Source organism: Monodon monoceros, unplaced genomic scaffold, assembly GCF_005190385.1.
Source record: "Monodon monoceros isolate NGI ecotype Baffin Bay Population unplaced genomic scaffold, NGI_Narwhal_1 Super_Scaffold_20, whole genome shotgun sequence".
NCBI classification, from domain to species: Eukaryota; Metazoa; Chordata; class Mammalia; order Artiodactyla; family Monodontidae; genus Monodon; species Monodon monoceros.
In genome coordinates, this window is record NW_021703777.1 from 71561189 (window position 1) to 71585542 (window position 24354).

A 24354-nucleotide genomic window follows, 5' to 3' on the forward strand; every position below is an offset into this window, starting at 1 on the left:
TCACAAGAGAGGACTTATTGTGGAAAATATTTGGGCCACATGGGGCTTCGGCAGCCTATGGTAATTCACTGGTCCTTTAGTAGCTTCTCTGCGCAAAGAAAGGAGAGACGGAGGAGATTTTTTAAAGGTTTCTGGTGACAACAGGGCCTGTCTGGAGAACGAGCAGTAATTCATGGAAAATGCTTATTAGCATCCTTCAAATATTCCTGACTAGTGGCTTTCATTTCAAAAACTGGAAAGTCTCTTTAAATAGTGTTAACTGGAAACAGATGTGCTGTTCCAAGGGCTCTGCAGGCTCTGGACATGGGTCCCAAGCTCTAATATCTTACAATTCACCGAGTCTCCTAGCTGATGAGCATAGAATTCTCAGTGCAAATCCCACCAGAAGAGCTCAGCTCCCAGCCAACCTTTCAAATTGGCCAGTCTTTGAAAATGATACTTAGATAGCCTTTTGTGTCTTTGGGTCCCTCTGAGGAGGCTGTGTGTGTACCCAAGTGTGTATGCACACACACACATGCATGCACACTTTCCAACATCTATCTGATATATCGGAGCCCCAAAGGCCAACATTTGTATCATAAAGAACTTGCTGGTGGCAGAGCACTGCTAGCCTCTTGGGTTTCTGCAGGTCCCTTTTAGGTCTCAGGCATGGGGTCGCATCAATAAACTCACTACAGTCCGTACCTACAACCAGATTCTGCTCCAGTCTGAGCTAGCTCTGAATGCTCCAGGAGTTTCTGGGTATCCTGTTCTGATCTCCCATGGAACATACTGGAACCCATGGGGTAGGGGGATTACCCATGACCAACGGGTTTGTTGGCTATCCTTTATATTATCACCCAGAGTAAACACGGCTTCTCACAGGTCAGAGGATACTAATGGCAAAGTTCAGGTCCACAGTGAGTAGGACACCACGGCCTCATTTTTTTTTTTCTTCTTTTAAATAAGCTTTATTTCTGTGGACGAGTCTTAGAGTTATTTTAAAAAATTGCAAAGATAGTACAGAGACTTCCCATCTACCCTGTACACAGTTTCCCCTGTTGTTTTCTGTGAGTATGGTACTTTGGTTACAGTTAATGAATCAGTATTGATACAATATTTTTTTTCTTTCTTTTTTTTAGTTTTAATATACTTTTAAATTTAAGTATAGTTGATTCACAATGCTGTGTTAATTTCTGTTTTACAGCAAAGTGGTTCAGTTTTATATATATATATATACATATGTATATGTATATATATATACACACACACACACATATACATTCTTTTTTAAAATATTCTTTTCCATTATGGTTTATCATAGGTTCTCTGTGCTATACAGTAGGACCTTGTTGTTTATCCATTCTATATATAATAGCTTACATCTGCTAACCCCAGCTTCCCACCCCATCCCTCCCCCAACCACCTTCCCCTTGGCAACCACCAGTCTGTTCTCTATAACCTCACCACAGCCCCATTTTAAACTCTATCCCTCCAGATACATTAACCATTTCAGGTGAGTGGTATTTAGGTTTGGGACTTTGAATTGACAACATGCTCCTTTGGTGATCTATACTGTCTCCCCTCATTTAAAAGAAGGTTTCACCTATTTATATTCAATAGTATAAGGACACTGACTTGAGAGCCATTAGAACGTCTTCAAGCAATAATATACGCATAATGTATTATTGGAATGATAATTTCAAAGCTGAATATGATTTGCATTAGTGATGGGTGCCGTTCCTGGGAGTGAAGGGGCACAGCCCGGCTTTGCGCATATGGATGGACAGCCTGGAATGGCTCATACCTGCCCTTTTCCTCCAGGGGATCACCTTCCTTAGTCTTAAGCAATGAGCCACTGTTATCCCCCTGGAATGGTGTCTTCTGTCTTGTCTTTTGTTCTTCCTCTCGACAGTTTTCCAAGTCCATCTTATTCTAATGGGGAAAACAAGGATAATCTTGAATATAATTTTTAAACACACTGGACAATACTCATGTTTGGCCATGGAATATCTGAAGCACTTTCTCAATCACACTGACTACAATTTAAAGAACAGTCGTTCAAATTAACTGAATAGGGCTTCCCTGGTGGCGCAGTGGTTGAGAGTCCGCCTGCCAATGCAGAGGACACGGCTTCGTGCCCCGGTCTGGGAAGATCCCACGTGCCATGGGGCGGCTGGGCCCGTGAGCCATGGCCGCTGAGCCTGTGCGTCCGGAGCCTGTGCTCCGCAACGGGAGAGGCCGCAACAGTGAGAGGCCCGCGTACCGCAAAAAAAAAAAAAAAAAAATTAACTGAATAGTAACTGATTTCCAATGATTTGAAATGAACATGTAAGCTGGATCTCTCTCAAAAGTTATCATAAAAGGGAACTGGCTAGAAAACCCATCTTTCAGAAAAAAACAAAGTCATAGGATTGCTTATTTCAGGACAAGTGGCATTTGAGTGCCCGTGGGTTATTTCAAAATGCAGATTATGTAGTGTAACGTTTAAAAATTGTATAAAAAATTTTTAATCTTTAATTTAAATTTAAAAAATTTAAGTAAAAAACGAGCAGAAACGAACACACCACTGTAAAGCAATTATACTCCAATAAAGATGTTAAAAATATAAAATAGAAATAAAAAACAATACACTTCAAATTTTGATATTTGAAAATGGCTGGTAAATATTGAAAAATTGTTGGACAGTGTAGAATTCCTTTGATGATGATACATAAAAAACTTATTTTAGAGTCTAGAAAATCTTTCATAATTATCATTGCAATATATGAAAGAGACATGAAAGACTTGGCTTTTGTGATAATCTTTGTATATAACAGCAAAGATAAGCAATACTCTGAGCTTCCTGAGTGACCATGCAATATCAAATTTGGTGAATTACTTTTGTACAATCTTCACTTGTATTAAGTTAAAATTGGATAATTTAAAAATTTTAGTGTATTGCAGCATATATTAATTGACTACAGAAATGACTAATATGACATATACCCAAGTGATATTATGTTTATTGCAAAATGAATTTATTCTGTTATTATACCATCAAAAACTAAAATGCAGATTATAGACTATCCAGGTGTTGGTATGACCAATGTCCACTACCTCCATGACCTTATTTGGGGGATATGGAGGTTGACCAGCCTTTCTGGACTCTCTCCAGACCTTGAAGACACACATATATATATATTCATGTGGAATTTTAAGAGTGATTCAGAAGAAACTTTCATGGAGGCCGGTGAGAGTGTATTGTTGGCATCCTACTGCTAACATCCAGTGCAAAGAGATGTATGGTCTGGCAGAGAGAAACATACGTCTGCTAAATGAATGAATGATGGGCAGTTAGAAAGACATTCCAGCACGTGGCATCACTAACCAGGGTCTTGCCAACCAGTGCAGAGACTTTGGTTTCCAGCCTGTGGGGGCAGGGCTGGCCTCAGTAATATGTTTACCGCTCTCAGGGATTGACTCTAGGGTTTCACCACGGCAATGACAGTATGATGGGGTACAATGGCCACGTAGTAGCTGACATGATTCTAGAGAAACAGCTAGTCCTGGATTTAAACTGGTGGAAAACTTGGCCTTGTGGTTTAGTACTTCTATTTTAGTTTTCTTATTTCATGAATTCCTTTTAATCTATGGTCTTACCATTGTCCCACTGCCTTCAGTCACAGAGGAGGATGTAGACAGCTGGTCTGCAGAACTTGAAGAAATAGTAAATGGAACCACAGTGTCCTCAATTATTTTGCGCTCCTAGGGGAAGGACAGGAATTAATGAAAGGGGGAGAAAGGATAAATCATATTTGTCAAGAGAAAAGTGTCATTAAAGAAATTTAGGGACAAACATCAGAATTATGTGTAAACAAGCAGGGCATAAAAAAAGGTCTTACTTTTAAAAAGCATGTACATCAGATAACATGCTCTATGGGCAATGATTTAGAAATTAGCATTTAATTTAGAAAAACAGAGTCTTTGCAAGTTAATTAGTGTGATTCAAGAGGCCTAATTAGAAATGCTATTAGGGAAAGTATTATGCACAAAAATTATTGTTGAAGAACAAATTCACAACAATATTAATCATAAACAGATTTTGGATAATATATATAAGGTGTCGTTTCAAATTCTCAAACGTGGTCTGGTTTGTTCATCTAAAAATGAAACAAACAAAAGCAAATTCTCCTCCCTTCTAAATCTCTTTAGTACCATTCAGTGAATGCAGCAGTAAGGATTCACTTAGCCTTGATATCAAAATTATCCTCATAAAAATTAATATTAATTCACTACTACCAAACATGCTTGCCTCAAACACACACACAGATAAACAAATTGATACTTTCATGTCATCTAAGACAAATCAAGAATCTGACCTTTGTGACTAAAGAAGAGATACAATTCTATTCTCTCCCTTGACCATGACTCAACACACCCTTACCACAAGCTAAACTTGGAAGAGTAGTAGTCTTTTACAGCCTATAGGATAGGACTCTTTTAAAAGGTTGATAGGGCTCTGTTGTGAGTAAAGAGAATCAGACATGCCCCATGGGTACACACAGCACAGACAGAGAAAGTGCTGATAGACTTTGAGGAATCAGGGCTTCAGGGTCAAATTCCTTCCGGGGAATTTCCTACCTCCTCATAGTATCTGCGTTCTTCCTCTTCCACCTCCTTTTGGGCCTTTTCCCACTCTTCCTTCAGCTTGTCCTGTTCCTTCCGGTATCTCTCCTGTTATGGAATTTCCATAGATTGTTCTGAACGGACCAGTGCATACATCATTGGCACTTTTCCCCCCGCTAAACCATCACGTACAATGTGTTGCAAGACTCTCTTCTTGCTGTGAGGTTCTGAAGCTAACCCATTCGTGCACCAAAAGGGGAATACCATTTTGTGGTACTCAGACATGTTAGGGACATAAAAATCCAACAGAGAACAATCTTTTCTGCTGTGGGTGTTTCATAGAATGTTCTTCAGATATATGAGTAGGCATTTGCTTATGGAAAGAGAAAAGATGGAAAGATTCTAAACTCTTTCTTAACTTGGGTTTTGTCCTCAGAGGTAGGTTAAACCAATAGTTTGCTTTTACTGGGCCCTTCAGAGATGAGTTTTGCCATTCCACTAATAGAAATACGTTGCTTCTGGGAGAGTTTAATAAAAGATTAAAAAAAAAAACAAACCTCGCAGGTTTACAAGGTAGATGATGGAGAAAGGTCCAAAGTGGGCAGGACGATAATTAGCTGAGTGGCTGAATTACTCTTTGCTTGTGGCCATTCTACTAAAATGGAGTCCTCCTAACTTTAAGTCCTCCTGAATTTAAGAGTAGCTTTTAAACAGCCCATTAGAAGGCTTTGATATCAGAACTGCTATTATTGTTTTCAGAAAAAAATAGGACACTAGTCACCACTTCCAGAGAAAAAAATAAAAATACTCTGAATAGGAAAAGGATGTAAGGATAAGGAGAGCTTTAAAAATGTGACTGGAGTCCCTGACAGCTGACTAGAAGAAATGAATACACGGAAATGAAAACGAATGCTTAAGATGAGAACTGACATCCCTGGATGCCTTGAGAATGGCATCGCTGACATGACAGAGACAAAGGAATTGCTGGAATACTACGCACAGTCAAATATTTTAGGCTGATTACTGTCAGTCCTCTCTCTGAGGCTAACATGAGTCTGTGCTTCCATCTTCTTGGGGAAGACACTGAGAATTCCTCCAGGTATTACTTGTTATGTTATCATCTTAGGAGCAAAAGGGCTTTATGCGATTGTCTGGAGCCTAATGTTCCTATTAATGCTCTGGCCAAACCACTGTTGGTCAATCCATGGTAGGCTTTTAAACTTCGGCTAAAAATTTTGTTATAAAACCTAATATTGTAAAGTTTTAGAGAGGGACTCCAAGGGTCTTCAGAATAGAGGAAACAGACCTTAAAACTTTACAGAAGATGAAAAACAAACAAAGCTTCTTACATTTATTGGTTCTAGGAGCTTATATCACATGTTTGCCTCACCAAGAGGATGAACTGATGATACAGGGGCCAAAGATGTGGTATATCTGTCCACACACACACACACACATGACACCCTTCCTTCCCCATAAACACCTTGCCCCTAAGCCCACAACCCACACCTAAAACCACGGCCACCTTTCAAAGAATAACAGACACAGCAAGACCATGGGAAACACAGGCCATCTTCTTTACTCTGTGGAATTTCTGACTCCTGGTGGAATGGGCATCTGACTTCCAACAGAATAGCAGATGACCAGGGCTGGTCTGGGGTCTCCCAACGGACCTAAATGTGCCAACAGCTCTGGGACTTTGCTGAACCTAGTTCTTACTAAGAACTAGATTTTGGTATTGAAGGCTTACTCCTATGTAATTTTGAAAAGTGTCAAACTTAACGGGCAGACCTAGAGCCACACTACAATTAATTAACTATCTAGCTGACCTTTGCTCCCCACCCCTGGGAATTAAGCCAAAGGATTAGAACAAAAAGATAAGAAAAAAAAGTAAAATAAACTCGCATTAAGCACTGCTTTCTACACATCAGCAGAAAGTCACAAAAATAAATGAGATTTAACATTCTTTTTCTTTATGACTTTTGGTAAAATCAATACCATTGGGAGTATAGGGGAAAGAACATGAGTTTTAGAGTCACCCAAGCTTGGATTTGAAACGAAGCTCAACATTTGTTAGAGGTATGACCTCGGGCAATTATATAATTTTTTTTTTTTTTTTTTTTTTTTTTTGCGGTACCTGGGTCTCTCACTGTTGTGGCCTCTCCTGTTGCGGAGCACAGGCTCCGGACGCGCAGGTTCAGCGGCCATGGCTCACGGGCCCAGCCGCTCTGCGGCATGTGGGATCTTCCCGGGCCTGGGCACGAACCCGTGTCCCCTGCATCGGCAGGCGGACTCTCAACCACTGCGCCACCAGGGAAGCCCTATATAACTTATTTTGAGCCTTAATTTCTTCAATTGCAAACTGAGATCAATAAGACATACTTTGATGAGTTTTATGAGAATGAAGTTAGGTAAAATATGTCACACACCTACAAATATGCCAGTTCTGGCACACCCCAAATGCTCAGCATAGGTTAGTTTCTAAGGTTACTAGATTACTTTTTGAAGCTCTGTTGCTCCACAAAACTGGGATGAAACAAGTAGGAGCATGATAAGTTAACTCCCAGAATTTTTCTAGAATTGAAAATTAGAAGCTTTTGCTCAAAGATGGAGCAAACATTTCTACTTAAGGAAGAAGACCCAGGTCAACTTTCATTTCACATGTATGCTATCAATAACCTTCTGACAATTCCTTCCCGCTCCTAGTTGGACTGGAATTTGATTGGCAGCGAACAAGGTGATGAGTGGGTGGGTTGGCCCTTAATCAATACTTGGATTTTTTTCTAAGTGAAATCCTTTCTCCTTATGTTCATCAGTGTAACCTCTGGTGGGAGGTATTAGACTCAGAGCATTCTGTCTCATGGACACAAAATGAACAGACTTAGACTCAACGACTTCTGAGAAGAAGCTGATTCCATGTATTTCCTGGGCTAAACATCTATTTAATACAGCAGAAATTAAGAGAGCATCACCAAAAAGAAGAAAAAAAAATAAAAAGCAGCAAACCCAGTCCTACCTGGAGCAAACGTTCCTGCTCCTGTTGCCATTTTTCCTGTCGCCTGCGTTCCTCTTCCGGGTCCCAAGCCCACAACTTCAACTGTTTAGAATATAAAACCATGATCAGAACTGAGCCATGTCCTCAAGGCCAGGCCAGGACAAGGGGCACAATTAGCTCACGGTTTGACACCATGATGGACACACAGAAGCAGAAACCTTCCCGTATCTAAAGGTGCTCTTTGTTGGCAGAAACCACTTTTTTTTTTTTTTGCGGTACGTGGGCCTCTCACTGCTGTGGCCTCTCCCGCTGCGGAGCACAGGCTCCGGACGCGCAGGCTCAGCGGCCATGGCTCACGGGCCCAGCCGCTCCGCGGTATGTGGGATCCTCCCGGACCGGGGTACGAACCCGCGTCCCCTGCATCGGCAGGCGGACTCCCAACCACCGCGCCACCAGGGAAGCCCAGAAACCACTTTTTAATCCTAGTCCCTCTACGGTTTACTTCCAATATGCTGGTATGATTCTGTGAACCTTTTCGGAGCTAATGAAAACGCGAAGTAATTAGCCACTGGCATGGGAAGGCTTTTGCTTTGTTTCTCTTAGAAGTGATTTCTTAAATATATTCATGCTCCTAAGCATAAGACACTCATGCTGCATATTGATCCCGGGTCCAAGCAAATAGGAATGCTTACTTCAGCAGAACTGCATTTTGTGAGAAGCGGTGTTTGCTGTGCTACAGAACTAATCTTTTATACTGCTATTATTGCTTTTCCACCCGTTTTCTCTAAAGTGGGATCATTTAACTCACCAGTGTTCACCAGCATCACCAGAGATCCAGACAAGGGGAGTCCCTGATCAGGGCCCACAAAACAAACCCACAGACTTTGGTTTGTTTGGTCTTTTAAAAAAGGTTTTTACGATTTTGAGAACCAAGTGAGAAAACGGGAATAATGGGAGGAGGATGCATGAACCAAAGTGGGCACCCAGGCCACGGAATATGAATGAGATTGAGAGGGTCTGAGGGGGGAAGAGAAATCACAGCTGGTCCCTGGGAAACCAGCAAAAGTGGGGAGGCTGATGTGTTTAAAGTTGGCCTCCCTTGTCACCCAGAGTAGGTGCTGAGGCAATCCAGGCTCCCCGATAACTGTGCTTCTTCCCTTCTCTCTGTTCGGATGGGATAGTTTTGGGAGGCACTTAGAACTATCTGGGAATGCTGAGGGAAAGAGCAGGGTGAGGGTGAAGGAACTAGGGAGGAGGGGGAGAGTCTGGGGCAGGGTGCGGGGCAGGCAGACTCTACCTACCCTGGCTGCCTGCGAAGCTGGACAGAGTCAGTCCTGTCCAAGGTTTACATGGGTCTAGCTACTGCTCAAGATAGCTGGGCCAGCCCACCTCCCCTGCCCTGCCCCCAGTAATCCAGGCTACCACTCAGGTGCACAATGGCTGGCCCATCCAGGGAAGTCTCCAGGCTGAGAACACGAGCTAGGCCACGGCTGTTACTCAATTTTTAACATTATAAATATCTATAGCTTTAATGTATTTAGGCGTGTGAAGTGTGGGCCTCGGTGGATACTCTTGCTGTGGTTCCTGCAAATGGTAGGGATGGTCACAAAAAGTCAGAGAAAGGTGGCCAAATCAGGGAGGGAAATGTATTTCCTATATGCCACTCTTGGGATTCATACTGCATATCTGCATATGAAAGCCTCTGACAAGTTATGCAGGAGAAAAACTATTTTATTGTATAAAATCCAGAGTTTCCCAAATTTCCTTGGATGACCATAAAATGTCATCTAAATATGGATCCCAGGTGGAAAATTCTCCTGGAATTAATGGAGTTGGAGGTTGGCTCCACTTGGCATTTTCCTAAGACTTGGAAGCGGTTTAAATGTTCAGACCCTCTCTCAGGGGCATGGCCCTTCTGTGACTTTTGATGAAAAGGGTGTGGTAATGTGAATAAAGCTATAGGGAGCCCAATGGGGAAAGTCCAACAGCAGGAAGATAAGAGCAACAATTAGAAATTATTTAGTTAATTTTCAGGTTTCCCTAGGTTGTGATGGCAAGAATAAGTCAGGAGTAAGCAGAAACAGGAGGGAGAAGTGTGGGATATGGGGATTGAGCACAGAAGAAAATATGGAATATTTGTTAGAAAGCAAGAAAGAAAAACAATGAGCATTTTCAGAGGAAGATAAAGAGGAAGAGACCATTGTGATAAAGAGGAGGGCAAAAGAAGTGGTCATGCTCCTTTTTCGGTGACTATTTGCTGAGCACTTACTTATGACCAGGTGGCGTAGCAGGAGGCCAAGAGCCCCAGCCTCATGGAGCTTACAGCTGAGAGTGGGGATTGGGGGTGGGCTTGTGAGGGAGTGACCCATATATAAACGATCCCCAGGAGACAGTGGGATAATTACCATAACAGAGATAGAAAAGGTTCCAGAGAAAGAATGCAGAGCATTTGGCACACTTTGTTCTATAATTTATCTGTTTACAGATCTGGATCTTTCTCTGGCCTAGGGCTTCCTTGAGAGCAAAGAGGGCCCTTTATCCTGCCTAAGTATCTCAAGACCTTGAATTTTTAGGTCTTCAGGAAATGTTCGTTGAATAAATAAATGGGATAACTTCATGCTGGGTAATGCATCCTCTTCTCTCCCCTTTGTAGACCCTATAGCTTTGGGCCACTTCACGTCTGAGCAAAACTGCCCCGGGTCTATTGAGTTCAGACTAATCGAATGCTTACTTCCCCTCAACCTTCTCTTATTTTCCAATTTCTTTTAATTTTCCATTCTATGAAGAGCTATTTATCATCAAAAGAACATCAAATTTAGGTGGGTACTTTCGAGAATTCACCTATATAGGTCAGTAATTTCTCTCTTTCTTATTCTATTTTCCATACACAGAAATAAGAATGTATCTCTGTAGGACACCCTTCCTCTCCATCCCTGCCAGGGGGGACTAGAACAATTTGACATGGTTGTTCCCGTGTCATTTAAAATGGAACTCAATGGGTTATGTTATACTACTCTTCAGATCTGTGCCATGAATGCCAGCCTTGGGGTCCTTCTGGGGGTCCCATCCTCTGTGGATGTACTCAGCTTCCCAACAAACTCAGGATTCCCAGTACTGGCTTAAGACTGAGCCTCCACAAATGGTTGGTAGTTCTGGAACGTGGCTGGAGATATTGAGGGGGTTTTGTGATGGGTGATGGGTCCCTTCTCCATTCTGCACAGGTACTTAGGAATTCCCAAAGTGAGACAATTTACCTATAGATAAGAATTGGTGTTGGCTATGGTGGGCCTCTTGGATGAGCTACTGGGGAGGATTCATTCATGTATTGGGCACTGTGCTACAGGCTTCTGTGTAATTATTTCAAATAAAGCCCACAACACTCTGAAAGTACCATTATCTCATTGTACTACCAAGGAAGACAAGGTTCAGAGAAGTTATACAGCACCTTCAGGGTCATATGGTTAGTAAATCTGTAATCAAAGGTGCAGCAGTGATTATACAGCTACACCTGGGGGCCTCAGGAAATGCTACAGTTGACTGTGCCATAGAGGAAGGCTCCAAACCAATGCGAATTTCAGAGGGTGAGTATTCCAGGCCCAGCATTGGAAACACTCAGTTCATAGAAGAGTCAGGTCTATGGAGAATGTCCAGGTATAATTCGGCAGCAAGGAATTTCTACAGTGTCATGTGTCTTGGCATTTTAATTAGCAAGTGCTCTTTTTATTTCATCCAAATAAAGAATTGAAAACTAAATGTACAATTAATATTATTCAAGATACTGATATTCAAGATGGCGGAGGAGTAGGTAGACGTGGAGTTCATCTCTCTCCACATAGGAATACATCTATAGATGCAACAGTTCTCACAGAACACCGGCTGAAAACTAGCAGAAGACCTTGAACACCAGAAAGGACTATAAAGATCCCTTCATAACTGGAAGGGAAGCATTTGAGGCTGTCAGAAGAGGGTGAAGCAGCCGATCTGTGGCAGACAGGACAGAGTGAGAAATGCACAGACGGTCCGTACCACAGCCCTACATGTCCCAGACTGGGACGTGTGTTCACAGGCTGCCCCTCCAAGAGCAGAGGCAGTGAGAGGACGTGTGAGCACCGGTCTTCACGGGGAAGCAGTAGGGACAGAGCCCGGCACTGCCTCCTGGTTCTCCCTTTCAGGGAAACCAGGGAAACAAGAACTAGCAAGAGCTTGACAAATGCCTGGCTTTGAATTGGAGACCATTCACCTGCCTATTGTTTCATTCCTGGAAATTTCACTGCAACTAAGTAAGAAAAAATAATACCTGAAAGAAAGAAAACAAAGAACAAAATACCCCAGAATTCCTAAAAAACAGGTCTTGGTGCTCTGGCCGGGTGCCAGGCCTGAGCCTCTGAGGTGGGAGAGCCGAGTTCAGGACATTGGTCCACCAGAGACCTCTCAGCCCCATGTAATATCAAATGGGGACAGCTCTCCCAGAGATCTCCATCTCAACGTTAAGACCCAGCTCCACTCAACGACCAGCAAGCTACAGTGCTGGACACCCCATGCCAAACAACTAGCAAGATGGGAACACAAACCCACCCATTAGCAAAGAGGTTGCCTAAAATCATAATAAGTTCACAGACACCCCAAAACACACCACTGGACTTGGTCCTGCCCACCAGAAAGACAAGATCCAGCCTCATCCACCAGAACACAGGCACCAGTCCCCTGCACCAGGAAGCCTACACAACCCACTGAGCCAAGCTTACCCACTGGGGGCAGACAACAAAAACAACGGGAACTACGAACCTGCAGCCTGTGAAACAGAGACCCCAAACATAGTAAGTTAAGCAAAATGAGAAGACAGAGAAAAACACAGCAGATGAAGGAGCAAGGTAAAAACCCACCAGACCAAACAAATGAAGAGGAAATAGGCAGTCTATGTGAAAAAGAATTCAGAGTAATGATAGTAAAGATGATCCAAAATCTTGGAAATAGAATGGAGAAAATACAAGAAACATTTAACAAGGACCTAGAAGAACTAAGGAGCAAACAAACAATGACGAACAACAAAATAAATGAAATTAAAAATTCTCTAGAAGGAATCAATAGCAGAATAACTGAGGCAGAAGAATAGATAAGTGACCTGGAAGATAAAATAGTGGAAATAACTACTGCAGAGCAGAATAAAGAAAAAAGAATGAAAAGAGTTGAGGACAGCCTCAGAGATCTCTGGGACAACATTAAACACACCAACATTCGAATTATAGGGGTCCCAGAAGAAGAAGAGAAAAAGAAAGGGTCTGATAAAATATTTGAAGATATTAAAGTTGAAAACTTCCCTAACATGGGAAAGGAAATAGTCAATCAAGTCCAGGAAGCACAGAGAGTCCCATACAGGATAAATCCAAGGAGAAACACGCCAAGACACATGTTAATCAAACTATCAAAAATTAAATACAAAGAAAAAATATTATAAGCAGCAAGGGAAAAACAACAAATAACATACAAGGGAATCCCCATAAGGTTAACAGCTGATCCTTCAGCAGAAACTCTGCAAGCCAGAACGGAGTGGCAGGATATATTTAAAGTGATGAAAGGGAAAAACCTACAACCAAGATTACTCTACCCAGCAAGGATCTCGGTTAGATTCAGTGGAGAAATTAAAAGCTTTACAGACAAGCAAAAGCTAACAGAATTCAGCACCACCAAACCACCTCTACAGCAAATGCTAAAAGAACTTCTCTAGGCAGGAAACACAAGAGAAGGAAAAGACCTACAATAACAAACTCAAAACAGTTAAGAAAATGGTAAAAGGAACATACATATCGATAACTACCTTAAATGTAAATGGATTAAATGCTCCAACCAAAAGACATAGATTGGTTGAATGGATACAAAAACAAGACCCATACATCTGCTGTCTACAAGAGACCCACTTCAGACCTAGGGACACATACAGACTGAAAGTGAGAGGATGGAAAAAGATATTCCATGCAAATGGAAATCAAAAGAAAGCTGGAGTAGCAATTCTCATATCAGACAAAATAGACTTTAAAATAAAGACTATTACAAGAGACAAAGAAGGACACTACATAATGATCAAAGGATCAATCCAAGAAGAAGATATAACAATTGTAAATATTTATGCACCCAACATAGGAGCACCTCAATACATAAGGCAAATGCTAACAGCCATAAAAGGGGAAAGCGACAGTAACACAATCACAGTAGGGGACTTTAACACCCCACTTTCACCAATGGACAGATCATCCAAAATGAAAATAAATAAGGAAACACAAGCTTTAAATGATACATTAAACAAGATGGACTTAATTGATATTTATAGGACATTCCATCCAAAAACAGGATATTACACTTTCTTCTCAAGTGTTCATGGAACATTTCCCAGGATAGATCATATCTTGGGTCACAAATCAAGCCTTTGTAAATTTAAGAAAATTGAAATCATTTCAAGTATCTTTTCCGACCACAATGCTATGAGACTAGATATCAATTACAGGAAAAAATCTGTAAAAAACACAAGCACATGGAGGCGAAACAATAGACTATTAAATAACCAAGAGACCACTGAAGAAATCAAAGAGGAAATAAAAAAATACCTAGAGGGCTTCCCTGGTGGCGCAGTGGTTGAGAGTCTGCCTGCCGATGCAGGGGACACCGGTTCGTGCCCCGGTCTGGGAAGATCCCACCTGCCGCGGAGCGGCTAGGCCCGTGAGCCATGGCCGTTGAGCCTGCATGTCCGGAGCCTGTGCTCCACAACGGGAGAGGCCACAACAGTGAGAGGCCCATGTACCGCAAAAAAAAAACAAAAAAACCCAAAACCTAGAAACAAATTACAGTGAAAACACAATGCCCCAAAACCTACGGCATGCTGCAAAAGCAGTTCTAAGAGGGAAGTTTATAGCAATACAATCCTACCTCAAGAAACAAGAACATCTCAAATAAACGACCTAACCTTACACCTAAAGTAATTAGAGAAAGAAGAACAAAAAACCTCAAAGTTAGCAGAAGGAAAGAAATCATAAAGATCGGATCACAAATAAATGGAAAAGAAATGAAAGCAAAGATGAATAAAACTAAAAGCTGGTTCTTTGAGAAGATAAACAAAATTGATAAACCATTAGCCAGACTCCTCAAGAAAAGAAGGGAGAAGACTCAAATCAATAGAATTAGAAATGAAAAAGGAGAAGTAACAACTGACACTGCAGAAATACAAAGGATCATGACAGATTACTACAAGCAACTATATGCCAATAAAATGGACAACCTGGAAGAAATGGACAAATTCTTAGAAAAGCACAACGTTCTGAGACTGAACCAGGAAGAAACAGAAAATATAAATAGACCAATCACAAGGACTGAAATTGAGACTGTGATTAAAAATCTTCCAACAAACAAAAGCCCAGGACCAGATGGCTACAGAGGCGAATTCTATCAAACATGTAGAGAAGAGCTAACACCTATCCTTCTCAAACTCTCCCAAAATATAGCAGAGGGAGGAACACTCCCAAACTCATTCTACAAGGCCACCATCACCCTGATACCAAAACCAGACAAAGATGCCACAAACAAAGAAAACTACAGGCCAATATCATTGATGAACAGAGATGCAAAAATCCTCAACAAAATACTAGCAAACAGAATCCAACAGCACATGAAAAGGATCATACGACATGATCAAGTGGGGTTTATCGCAGGAATGCAAGGATTCTTCAATACATGCAAATCAATCAGTGTGATAAACCATATTAACAAACTGAAGGAGAAAAACCACATGATCATCTCAATAGATGCAGAAAAAGCTTTTGAGAAAATTCAACACCCATATATGATAAAAAACCCTCCAGAAAGTAGACATAGAGGGAACTTACCTCAACATAATAAAGGCTATATATGACAAACCCACAGCCAACATCGTTCTCAATGGTGAAAAACTGAAACCATTTCCACTAAGATCAGGAACAAGACAAGGTTGTCCACTCTCACCACTATTTTTCAACATAGTTTTGGAAGTTTTAGCCACAGCAATCAGAGAAGAAAAAGAAATAAAAGGAATCCAAGTTGCAAAAGAAGAAGTAAAACTGTCACTGTTTGCAGATGACATGATACTATACATAGAGAATCCTAAAGATGCTACCAGAAAACTACTAGAGCTAATCAATGAATTTGGTAAAGTAGCAGGATACAAAATTAATGCACAGAAATCTCTTGCATTCCTATACACTAATGATGAAAAATCTGAAAGAGAAATTAAGGAAACACTCCCATTTATCACTGCAACAAAAAGAATAAAATACCTAGGAATAAACCTACCTAAGGAGACAAAAGACCTGTATGCAGAAAACTATAAGACACTGATGAAAGAAATTAAAGATGTTACAAAAAGATGGAGAGATATACCATGTTCTTGGATTGGAAGAATCAACATTGTGAAAATGACTATCCTACCCAAAGCAATCTACAGATTCAGTGCAATCCCTATCAAACTACCAATGGCATTTTTCACAGAACTAGAACAAAAAATTGCACAATTCGTATGGAAACACAAAAGACCCCGAATAGCCAAAGCAACCTTGAGAAAGAAAAACGGAGCTGGAGGAATCAGGCTCCCTGACTTCAGACTATACTACAAAGCTACAGTAATCAAGACAGTATGGTACTGGCACAAAAACAGAAATATAGATCAATGGAACAGGATAGAAAGCCCAGAGATAAACCCACGCACATATGGTCACCTTATCTTTGATAAAGGAGGCAAGAATATACAAGGGAGGAAAGACAGCCTCTTCAATAAGTGGTGCTGGGAAAACTGGACAGCTACATGTAAAAGAATGAAATTAGAAGACTCACTAAGACCATACATGTAAATAAACTCAAAATGGATTAAGGACCTAAATGTAAGGTCAGAGACTATAAAACTCTTAGAGGAAAACATAGGCAGAACACTCCACGACATAAATCATAGCAAGATCCTTTTTGACCCACCTCCTACAGAAATGGAAATAAAACCAAAAATAAACAAGTGGGACCTAATGAAACTTCAAAGCTTTTGCACAGCAAAGGAAACCATAAACAAGACCAAAAGACAACCCTCAGAATGGGAGAAAATATTTGCAAACGACCCAACTGACAAAGGATTAATCTCCAAAATATACAAGTAGCTTATGCAGCTCAATATCAAAAAAACAAACAACTCAATCCAAAAATGGGCAGAAGACATTTCTCCAAAGAAGATATACAGATTCCCAACAAACACATGAAAGGATGCTTAACATCACTAATCATTAGAGAAATGCAAATCAAAACTACAATGAGGTATCATCTCACACCCATCAGAATGGCCATCATCAAAAAATCTAGAAACAATAACTGCTGGAGAGGGTGTGGAGAAAAGGGAACCCTCTTGCACTGTTGGTGGGAATGTAAATTGATACAGCCACTATAGAGAACTGTATGGAGGTTCCTCAAAAAACTAAAAATAGAACTACCATACGACCCAGCAATCCCACTAACTGGGCATATACCCTGAGAAAACCATAATTCAAAAAGAGTCATGTACCACAATGTTCATTGCAGCTCTATTTACAATAACCAGGACATGGAAGCAACCTAAGTGTCCACTGACAGATGAATGGATAAAGAAGATGTGGCACATATATACAATGGAATATTACTCAGCCATAAAAAGAAACGAAATTGAGTTATTTGTAGTGAGGTGGATGGACCTAGAGTCTGTCATACAGAGTGAGGTAAGTCAGAAAGAGAAAAACAAATACCATATGCTAACACATATATATGGATCTAAAAAAAAAATGGTTCTGAAGAACCTAGGGGCAGGACAGGAATAAAGATGCAGATGTAGAGAATGGACTTGAGGACACGGGGAGGGGGAAGGGTAAGCTGGGAGGAAGTGAGAGAGTGGCATGGACATATATACACTACCAAATGTAAAATAGATAGCTAGTGGGAAGCAGCTGCACAGCACAGGGAGATCAGCTCAGTGCTTTGTGTCCACCTAGAGGGGTAGGATAGGGAGGATGGAGGGAGATGCAACAGGGAAGAGATATGGGGATATGTGTATACGTATAGCTGATTCACTTTGTTATACAGCAGAAACTAACACACCATTGTAAAGCAGTTATACTCCAATAAAGATGTTAAAAAATATATATTATTCAAGATACTGATTGTGAGCAGGAATATGACCCAGACAGCATGGGTCTCCCAGAGAAAGCCTAGGCTGGGCCCTGTCTGCCGATGATACACTGTGTTAAAGTATTGCCTTCATTTAAAAAGCTGATTTTGAATGCCTACGGAAGTTGCATATTTTATTACTAATTCCTTATGTCACATTCATTTTGGTTGTTTCTTTTAGATTTTACTTTCCTGACTCACCATTTTGCTTCCAGGCATGATAACAACTGTGCAAAATGGTAATCCATCTCTTTCTCTATGATTCAACTGACAGCATTATATCCGACAAAAATATTCTTTTACAATCAAAAGTTTGGAGACCGTTTTTGATTGAATCCCCTTTAAGTGAATCAAATACCTTATAAATTAAAATCACACTAAATGCATGATCTTATTCCTCAGTAGGAATTACTTACAGGCGTAGTTACAGGTGACTTTTCACTGCTTGGAGAATCCACTGTACAGAAAGAAAGGAAAAAAGATCACAATGTGAGTAGCTTCTAATTGTCTTTCTTTTTTGATCGTCTCAGTGGAGTGTGGTTCCTATGTCAGCTTCAAACCACCTTTTTTTTGGTTAGCCAAGAGCATTAGAAAATCATGATAAAGCAGACCCCTGAAGCAGCTTGTACCCATCACCAAGAGAAGTTATGACCAGTGTAGTAGGATTGATCACATCAATTAGCACCAGGTACTACATTATAGGAAGCGAAATCTATTCCTATGAGTGCTCATTTTAAGGCACCTTGCACTCTGGCTTGACTGACCAGTTCCCTCACTGTCTGACACAGAGAAGGATCACACAGAGAGAGGCCAGATGTCATCCAGGAAGTAGAGAAGGTGACACAGTTAACAAGAGGACCGCTACCAGTTCCAGGTAAATGCTTCTAATCTTTGTTTAAAAAAAAGAAGAAGAAGACCATAAAGAAAGAGGTGAATATTATTTCTTTGGATTTTCAAAATCAAAGTAAAATTCTGCGAATTTCCCCCAATTTTAGTACTGATAACTGGTACTGATATCAATGAACCAGCTCTTTGCTAACTGTGTGCCCCTGGAATCAGAAATGAAGAAAAGTACCAGATATAATTGGTTGCCCACAACATGGATTTTGCAAAAAAGAAATAGAGCTCCCCAGTATGCATTTTACCTGACTGGGAGAAAAACTGGGAACGTCGCCAAGAGTTCTGAACTCTCAGCAGAACGCTGGCAGTGCCAGGCGACTCTAGATCAGATGGCAGAACAGAACAAATAGAAAAACCATGAAAACAGGGCTGAGACTTGAATAGAACCACACTCCCAAGTACTAATGGAGGTTTGGCTGTCATCAGAACGAGGATTGAGAGTGAAAGTATCCAGAGTACAAAATACCTCAATAAAATGCACACAAAACCCAAAGATGTGGACAAAAGTCCATAGATGGGCCAGTGTATGCTATTGTTTGGTGTTGGGTGGGAGTTTAGGAGCTCATACTTAAAGGTGATATTGTTAAGATGCTGAATCTCCAAATGATGGGATGATGTGTGATGTAAGGGCAAAGTGCACAGTTTACCTTGCTTTTGGAAAGCACTAGAAAAGTATAAAAGACAGCAGAGATGAGTTCAATTATTCTTACACACTTTATAAATGTTATTATGGAAGTCTGTGGTGGCAGTTATATACGTGTGTAGTAAAAAGATGTGTATGTGTGTATCTGTAATGGGGTGGCATCAAGCAGACAGTAGCTGAAGGCAAGCATTTGCATCCTTAACCTAGATGCTATGCTCATCTGTCATCATTCTCAATGCAAATAAAGACAGCGGTTTTTAAAACGTGCACATATTTTCCTGAAACATCAATTCAAGATATCTTTCTACTATTGGGAGACAGTTGAGAAAAGGAAATCTGTCCTCTTTACATGTAATTTTATGAATGTTTTCAGAGTATTTAAAGGTTATTTATGCACATGGGTATGTTTAAGGGAAATCTGTGGAGCATCACTAGGGACCCCACACATCTGCAGTAGCCTGTCTGAGCAGTCGAGAAACAGACCACTTGGTGGAGATGGTGGCATCATCACTGTCCTGGGGAGAGAATGTTAGGTATGGCTCCAGGATTCCTGATCCTGACCCTACAGCTTCTTTGGACTTGATGTGCAGCCTCTGACTAGTCACTTAAATGTATGCTGACTTTTTTTTTTGTTTTGTTTCTGCGGTACGCGGGCCTCTCAACTATTGTGGCCTCTCCCGTTGCGGAGCACAGGCTCCGGACGCGCAGGCTCAGCGGCCATGGCTCACGGGCCCAGCCGCTCCGCGGCACGTGGGATCTTCCCGGACCGGGGCACGAACCCGTGTCCCCTGCATCGGCAGGCGCACTCCCAACCACTGCGCCACCAGGGAAGCCCCTATGCTGACCTTTTAGAGCTGGGCAAAGCCCTATACTCCCCCGCCAATCCCCAACTAAAGACAAATCATGTCTTTTAAGACTACATTTATTAGAGGCCTTTTGCTACTTGAAAGATAGGAACTTTATGCACGCCAAACAAGTATTAATGTTATTTTTACATCTACCAGTGATGTTTTTGGTACACAATTTAAACACATGCTTCAAGCCAGTGGTTTCCAGAGTGTGGTCCCTGGATCTGCAGCATCAGCATCACCTTTGGGAACTTGTTAGAAATGTAAATACTGTGGCCCCAGCCCAGACCTACACAATCAGATGCTGTATGAGTGGGGTCCAGAGAGCGGTGTTTTAATTCATCCTGCAGGAGACCCTGCCACATCTCAGGTTTGAAAATTACTGCTATGTCTCTACAATATAAACACTCCTATTTTAAGGAGAGCATTTAAGAATGCTTCATTCCTGCCTGGAACCTTGCTTTATACTTCTACTCTTACTGCAACTATTCTGCAGCTACTAGATTATACTGTAGTGCTTATTCTAGGTCAGGTGTTGAGCTAAATGCCTTGTTTTTTGTTTTTGGTTTATCTCATTTAATTCTTCCAACAACCCTATGAGGTTGGTACTGTTATTATTTCCAGTTTACGGGTGACAGAGGTTAGAGAGAACTTGGTGGGTAAGATCATGCAGATTAGAACTCGAAGAGCCAGAATTTGAGGCCAGGCCTTCTGTCTCCAGAGCCTGCAGCTGTAATTACAGCTTCCATGAGCCAGACAAGAGTGTGGAACAGGTGTATGACAAATATAATCCCATCTTGAAGAATGATTTTGGAAATGCTCTAGTGCCACTGAATTTTATTTTTCATTCACCTTAGATAAAGCATGAAGTAAAGTCCCTTAATTCAACAGCACATTTTACAAAATCGAAATGCCTTACAACAGATAATTAGATGTAAAAATATCGAAGACAATAAAACTAATTAATATGGCTTAAAATATCTATTTCCTCTCTGTATTACTTATATACACAATTAAAAAGTGCTAGAAATAGGGCAGAATTAAAATCTAAATGTGACCAATTGCTGGCCCAGTTAGGAGAGTTTACTTTTGTCACTTCCCTTCAGGACAGTAGGGCTGACGAATTTAAATCAAATGCTTTGAAGACGGTATTGAACTTGTTTCCACGTTAAGAAGCTAGTGATTATCAGTACCTGTACCAATTAATTCCCTCCCGAGTACTTCCTGTTATGCAGATAGAGCCCAACTTATCTCCCAGCCGTCAACAAAGACTAATGGAAGCCAAGTAGCATTCTGCCAAAGGGCTGCCCATCCTTGAAAAGAAAAGCAACAAGTCCCCAGCCACAATGACCCTGTACATCCTCTCTTTGCCTGGACTGATAGATCTATAAAGTGCACTGGGGAAAGCACGTTAAAAGAGAAAAACAAGAAACCTTATAGTTCTTGCCTCCTGAACTCTCGCCGTTTTCACATCACATCAGTAAAGAGAGAGAACTCACACCAGTAAAGCCCGGTGGTCTGTCTCTTGTGAAGCATAGTCCCTATGGATCATGGAATCCTCAGGACCCATCCCCCTACTGTTCACATCCCTCAGGCTCCTTTCTGGTGGTTGTGGGTGCCTGGGGTTCTTACCAAGATAAACGGATTCAAGTTGGGCTCTTAAAGAATAAAGGGGTGAATTCACAACCTATACATGGCCTAAAGGCACTTGGGGAGTTTGCAGTGGCCATTGCCATTTTAAGGCCTTCAGAGGCCCTAAACGCCCATATTTTTCGAGGCCATCCCTCCCTAAATTATACCAAACATGTTAAAATGTATCAAACATGGGACAAAGTGAGAGAGTGGCATGGACATATAAACACTACCACATGTAAAATAAATAGCTAGTGGGAAGCAACTGCATAGCACAGGGAGATCAGCTTGGTGCTCTGTGACCACCTAGAGGAGTGGGATAGGGAGGGTGGGAGGGAGATGCAAGAAGGAGGAGATATGGGGATATATGTATATGTATATGTATAGCTGATTCACTTTGTTATAAAGCAGAAACTAACACGCCATCATAAAGCAATTATACTCCAATAAAGATGTTAAAAAAAAATAAAATAAAATATATCAAACATATGAAATATATTAAGGTTTATCCTCAGCCTATATATATATATGTGTGTTCCATATAACTATATATTCTAACTGTAAAGAATTTTTGGAAAGATTAAAGTTTTTGGCTCTGAGTAACACGTTTAATCTGTGATCATGAACGTTTCTTGGTAATCATCATGCACAGCCAGGAACTATTATGGGGCAAGAAAATCTGACTTTCTTCCAAAATCACTGTCAAATTAAATGAATAATTTAGGAAGACTAGAAAATTAACAGTTAGTGAACTTGACATAATATTAAGATCATAAACTCTTTATTAAAGTTATTGATTTTTTATTTTTTAATTTTTAAAATATTTAAGAGCCAATAAAAATTATTTTCGGGTATCAAATACTGGTATAGGCCCTATTGTGCCCACAGTGTCTGGCTGACAAAACGGTCTTGGCAGCTGGGGTTCCTGGCTAAGCCAAACAGAGACTGTAGCTCCAGACCTCCATTCTGAAGTGATTAATTCAGCCATCATGGACTCTGGCAAACCCAACAACGGCTAAAGGTACATCAACGTAAAGGAAGTAATCTGCCTTGAAAATGAAGAATATTTCACTACAAATGGGCCCAGCAGAACACGTAGAACTGAAACAAAACACTTCTATCTTTTTACCTTGAGAACTGAGATTTGGCAAAGGTAATTGGCTGCTTTCAGGCATTTTGTCCAGAAATGGAAACGTCAGGGTTGCTTCTGGTTCTGGAGATTTTGGCTTTACCACCTGGATCATGGGCAACAGACATAAATATTACAAGTATTGTCCATTACTAAATGCACAGGTGAAATAAAATTTAAGGATCCATGGCTACAATAAGTCAAGAAGCCCAAACATTTAAATTGTAAATGGAAAATTTTGCCCCTTCTCCAAACCCCTTCATGCTTTTCTACATTAATAGAGAGGTCAATTTTTCAGAGAAATCAAACTAGAGCATAAAAATTTGATGATCATGTTTCTTCAAACTCAGAGGACAATATTCCATATTTGAGATAATACATCACTCTGTTTCATGTTCTTATTGGGATCAATCACGGTTTCTCTTCTTGGTACTACATAATACTGAATTTGTAATGTCAGGAAGTGCGATGTTCCACACAAGATTTAAAAAAAATCTTACTATGTAAGTATTAAATGTTAAAGTAATATTACCTTCTAATGGGCATTATTCTTGAGACACTACATACTCCCCCCAACAAATTTACACAAAGCACATTAAAGACAATATACTGTGCTTGTTGACAAAGAAGCATTATTGTAAATAACCATTATATCAAACAGTGCCATAGCGATGATGCCCTTAAGGGATTTTTGAAGCATGTTAGACCACATGACCTTATGGTAAATAGATCCAAAGTTACAGGCTTTAAAAATTCTTATGTTTCCTTTGTAAAAACAGATTTTTCTTGTTATTGCTAGTTAATTTTATTTTGTTTCTCCCCAATCGGAAGGGCCTTTGGTAGAACACCCTCCTTCCGATTTGTTGCTTCTAATCAACTGATTTCTGAAAGACCAGATAACCAAACTAACGACCAAAATAAAGAGTCAATAGACTCTGAGCAGAGATCGGAATGAGGAGTGTGGCTGTATCAGTTCCGATGTCCTTTTAGCTGCTTACAGAATCTTCTCTGATTCACTGGCTGGTGGCCATGAAGAGATTAACTTTATGGCCAGTGGACGAGTGAGGCTCCAGAGCATTTGTTTCATCATAAGTTGATCTCCTATTTGGTCCTCAGGATGATTTAATGTCTAGAATTTCTCCTCAGTAAGATTTTATTTTTCTTGATGAAGAATATATTCAACCCTAATGGAATCTTGAAGAAAATACAGTTAATTGTTCTGCATTACGGAGGTCAACCAGATGTCCAAATGAACTTCAGTGCTAAAATATGCAGCAAAACCTAAGGCCTAGATTTACCAAAGTTGACAACCTTCAGATCTTAAGCTCATACCATTTCCTCCATAGTGGAATTGACAAAAATATGTTTCGGTTAATGCCTGGTTGTAAATGAAACAGTTAATCTCAGCAGAAATGCTCAAAATACC

The 24354-nt window shown here is 40.7% G+C and overlaps 1 protein-coding gene across 10 annotated transcripts in view; it reads right to left on the minus strand.

The window, feature by feature from the left end:
• Positions 1 to 24354, minus strand: part of LIMCH1 (LIM and calponin homology domains 1) — a 336283-nt gene that overhangs the window by 15130 nt on the left and 296799 nt on the right. For 6 of the 10 annotated variants that reach the window (XM_029234815.1, XM_029234813.1, XM_029234814.1 and 3 more), the window contains 6 exons: positions 22929 to 23034; positions 18193 to 18233; positions 7604 to 7684; positions 4603 to 4695; positions 3622 to 3726; positions 1787 to 1914 (listed from right to left, as the gene is read on the minus strand). In XM_029234815.1, coding sequence (XP_029090648.1) covers positions 1787 to 1914; positions 3622 to 3726; positions 4603 to 4695; positions 7604 to 7684; positions 18193 to 18233; positions 22929 to 23034 — 554 coding nt within the window. Of the gene's footprint in view, positions 1 to 1786; positions 1915 to 3621; positions 3727 to 4602; positions 4696 to 7603; positions 7685 to 18192; positions 18234 to 18921; positions 18997 to 22928; positions 23035 to 24354 lie in introns of all 10 variants that reach the window. The other 4 variants (XM_029234810.1, XM_029234807.1, XM_029234806.1 and 1 more) reach the window with 1 other exon arrangement.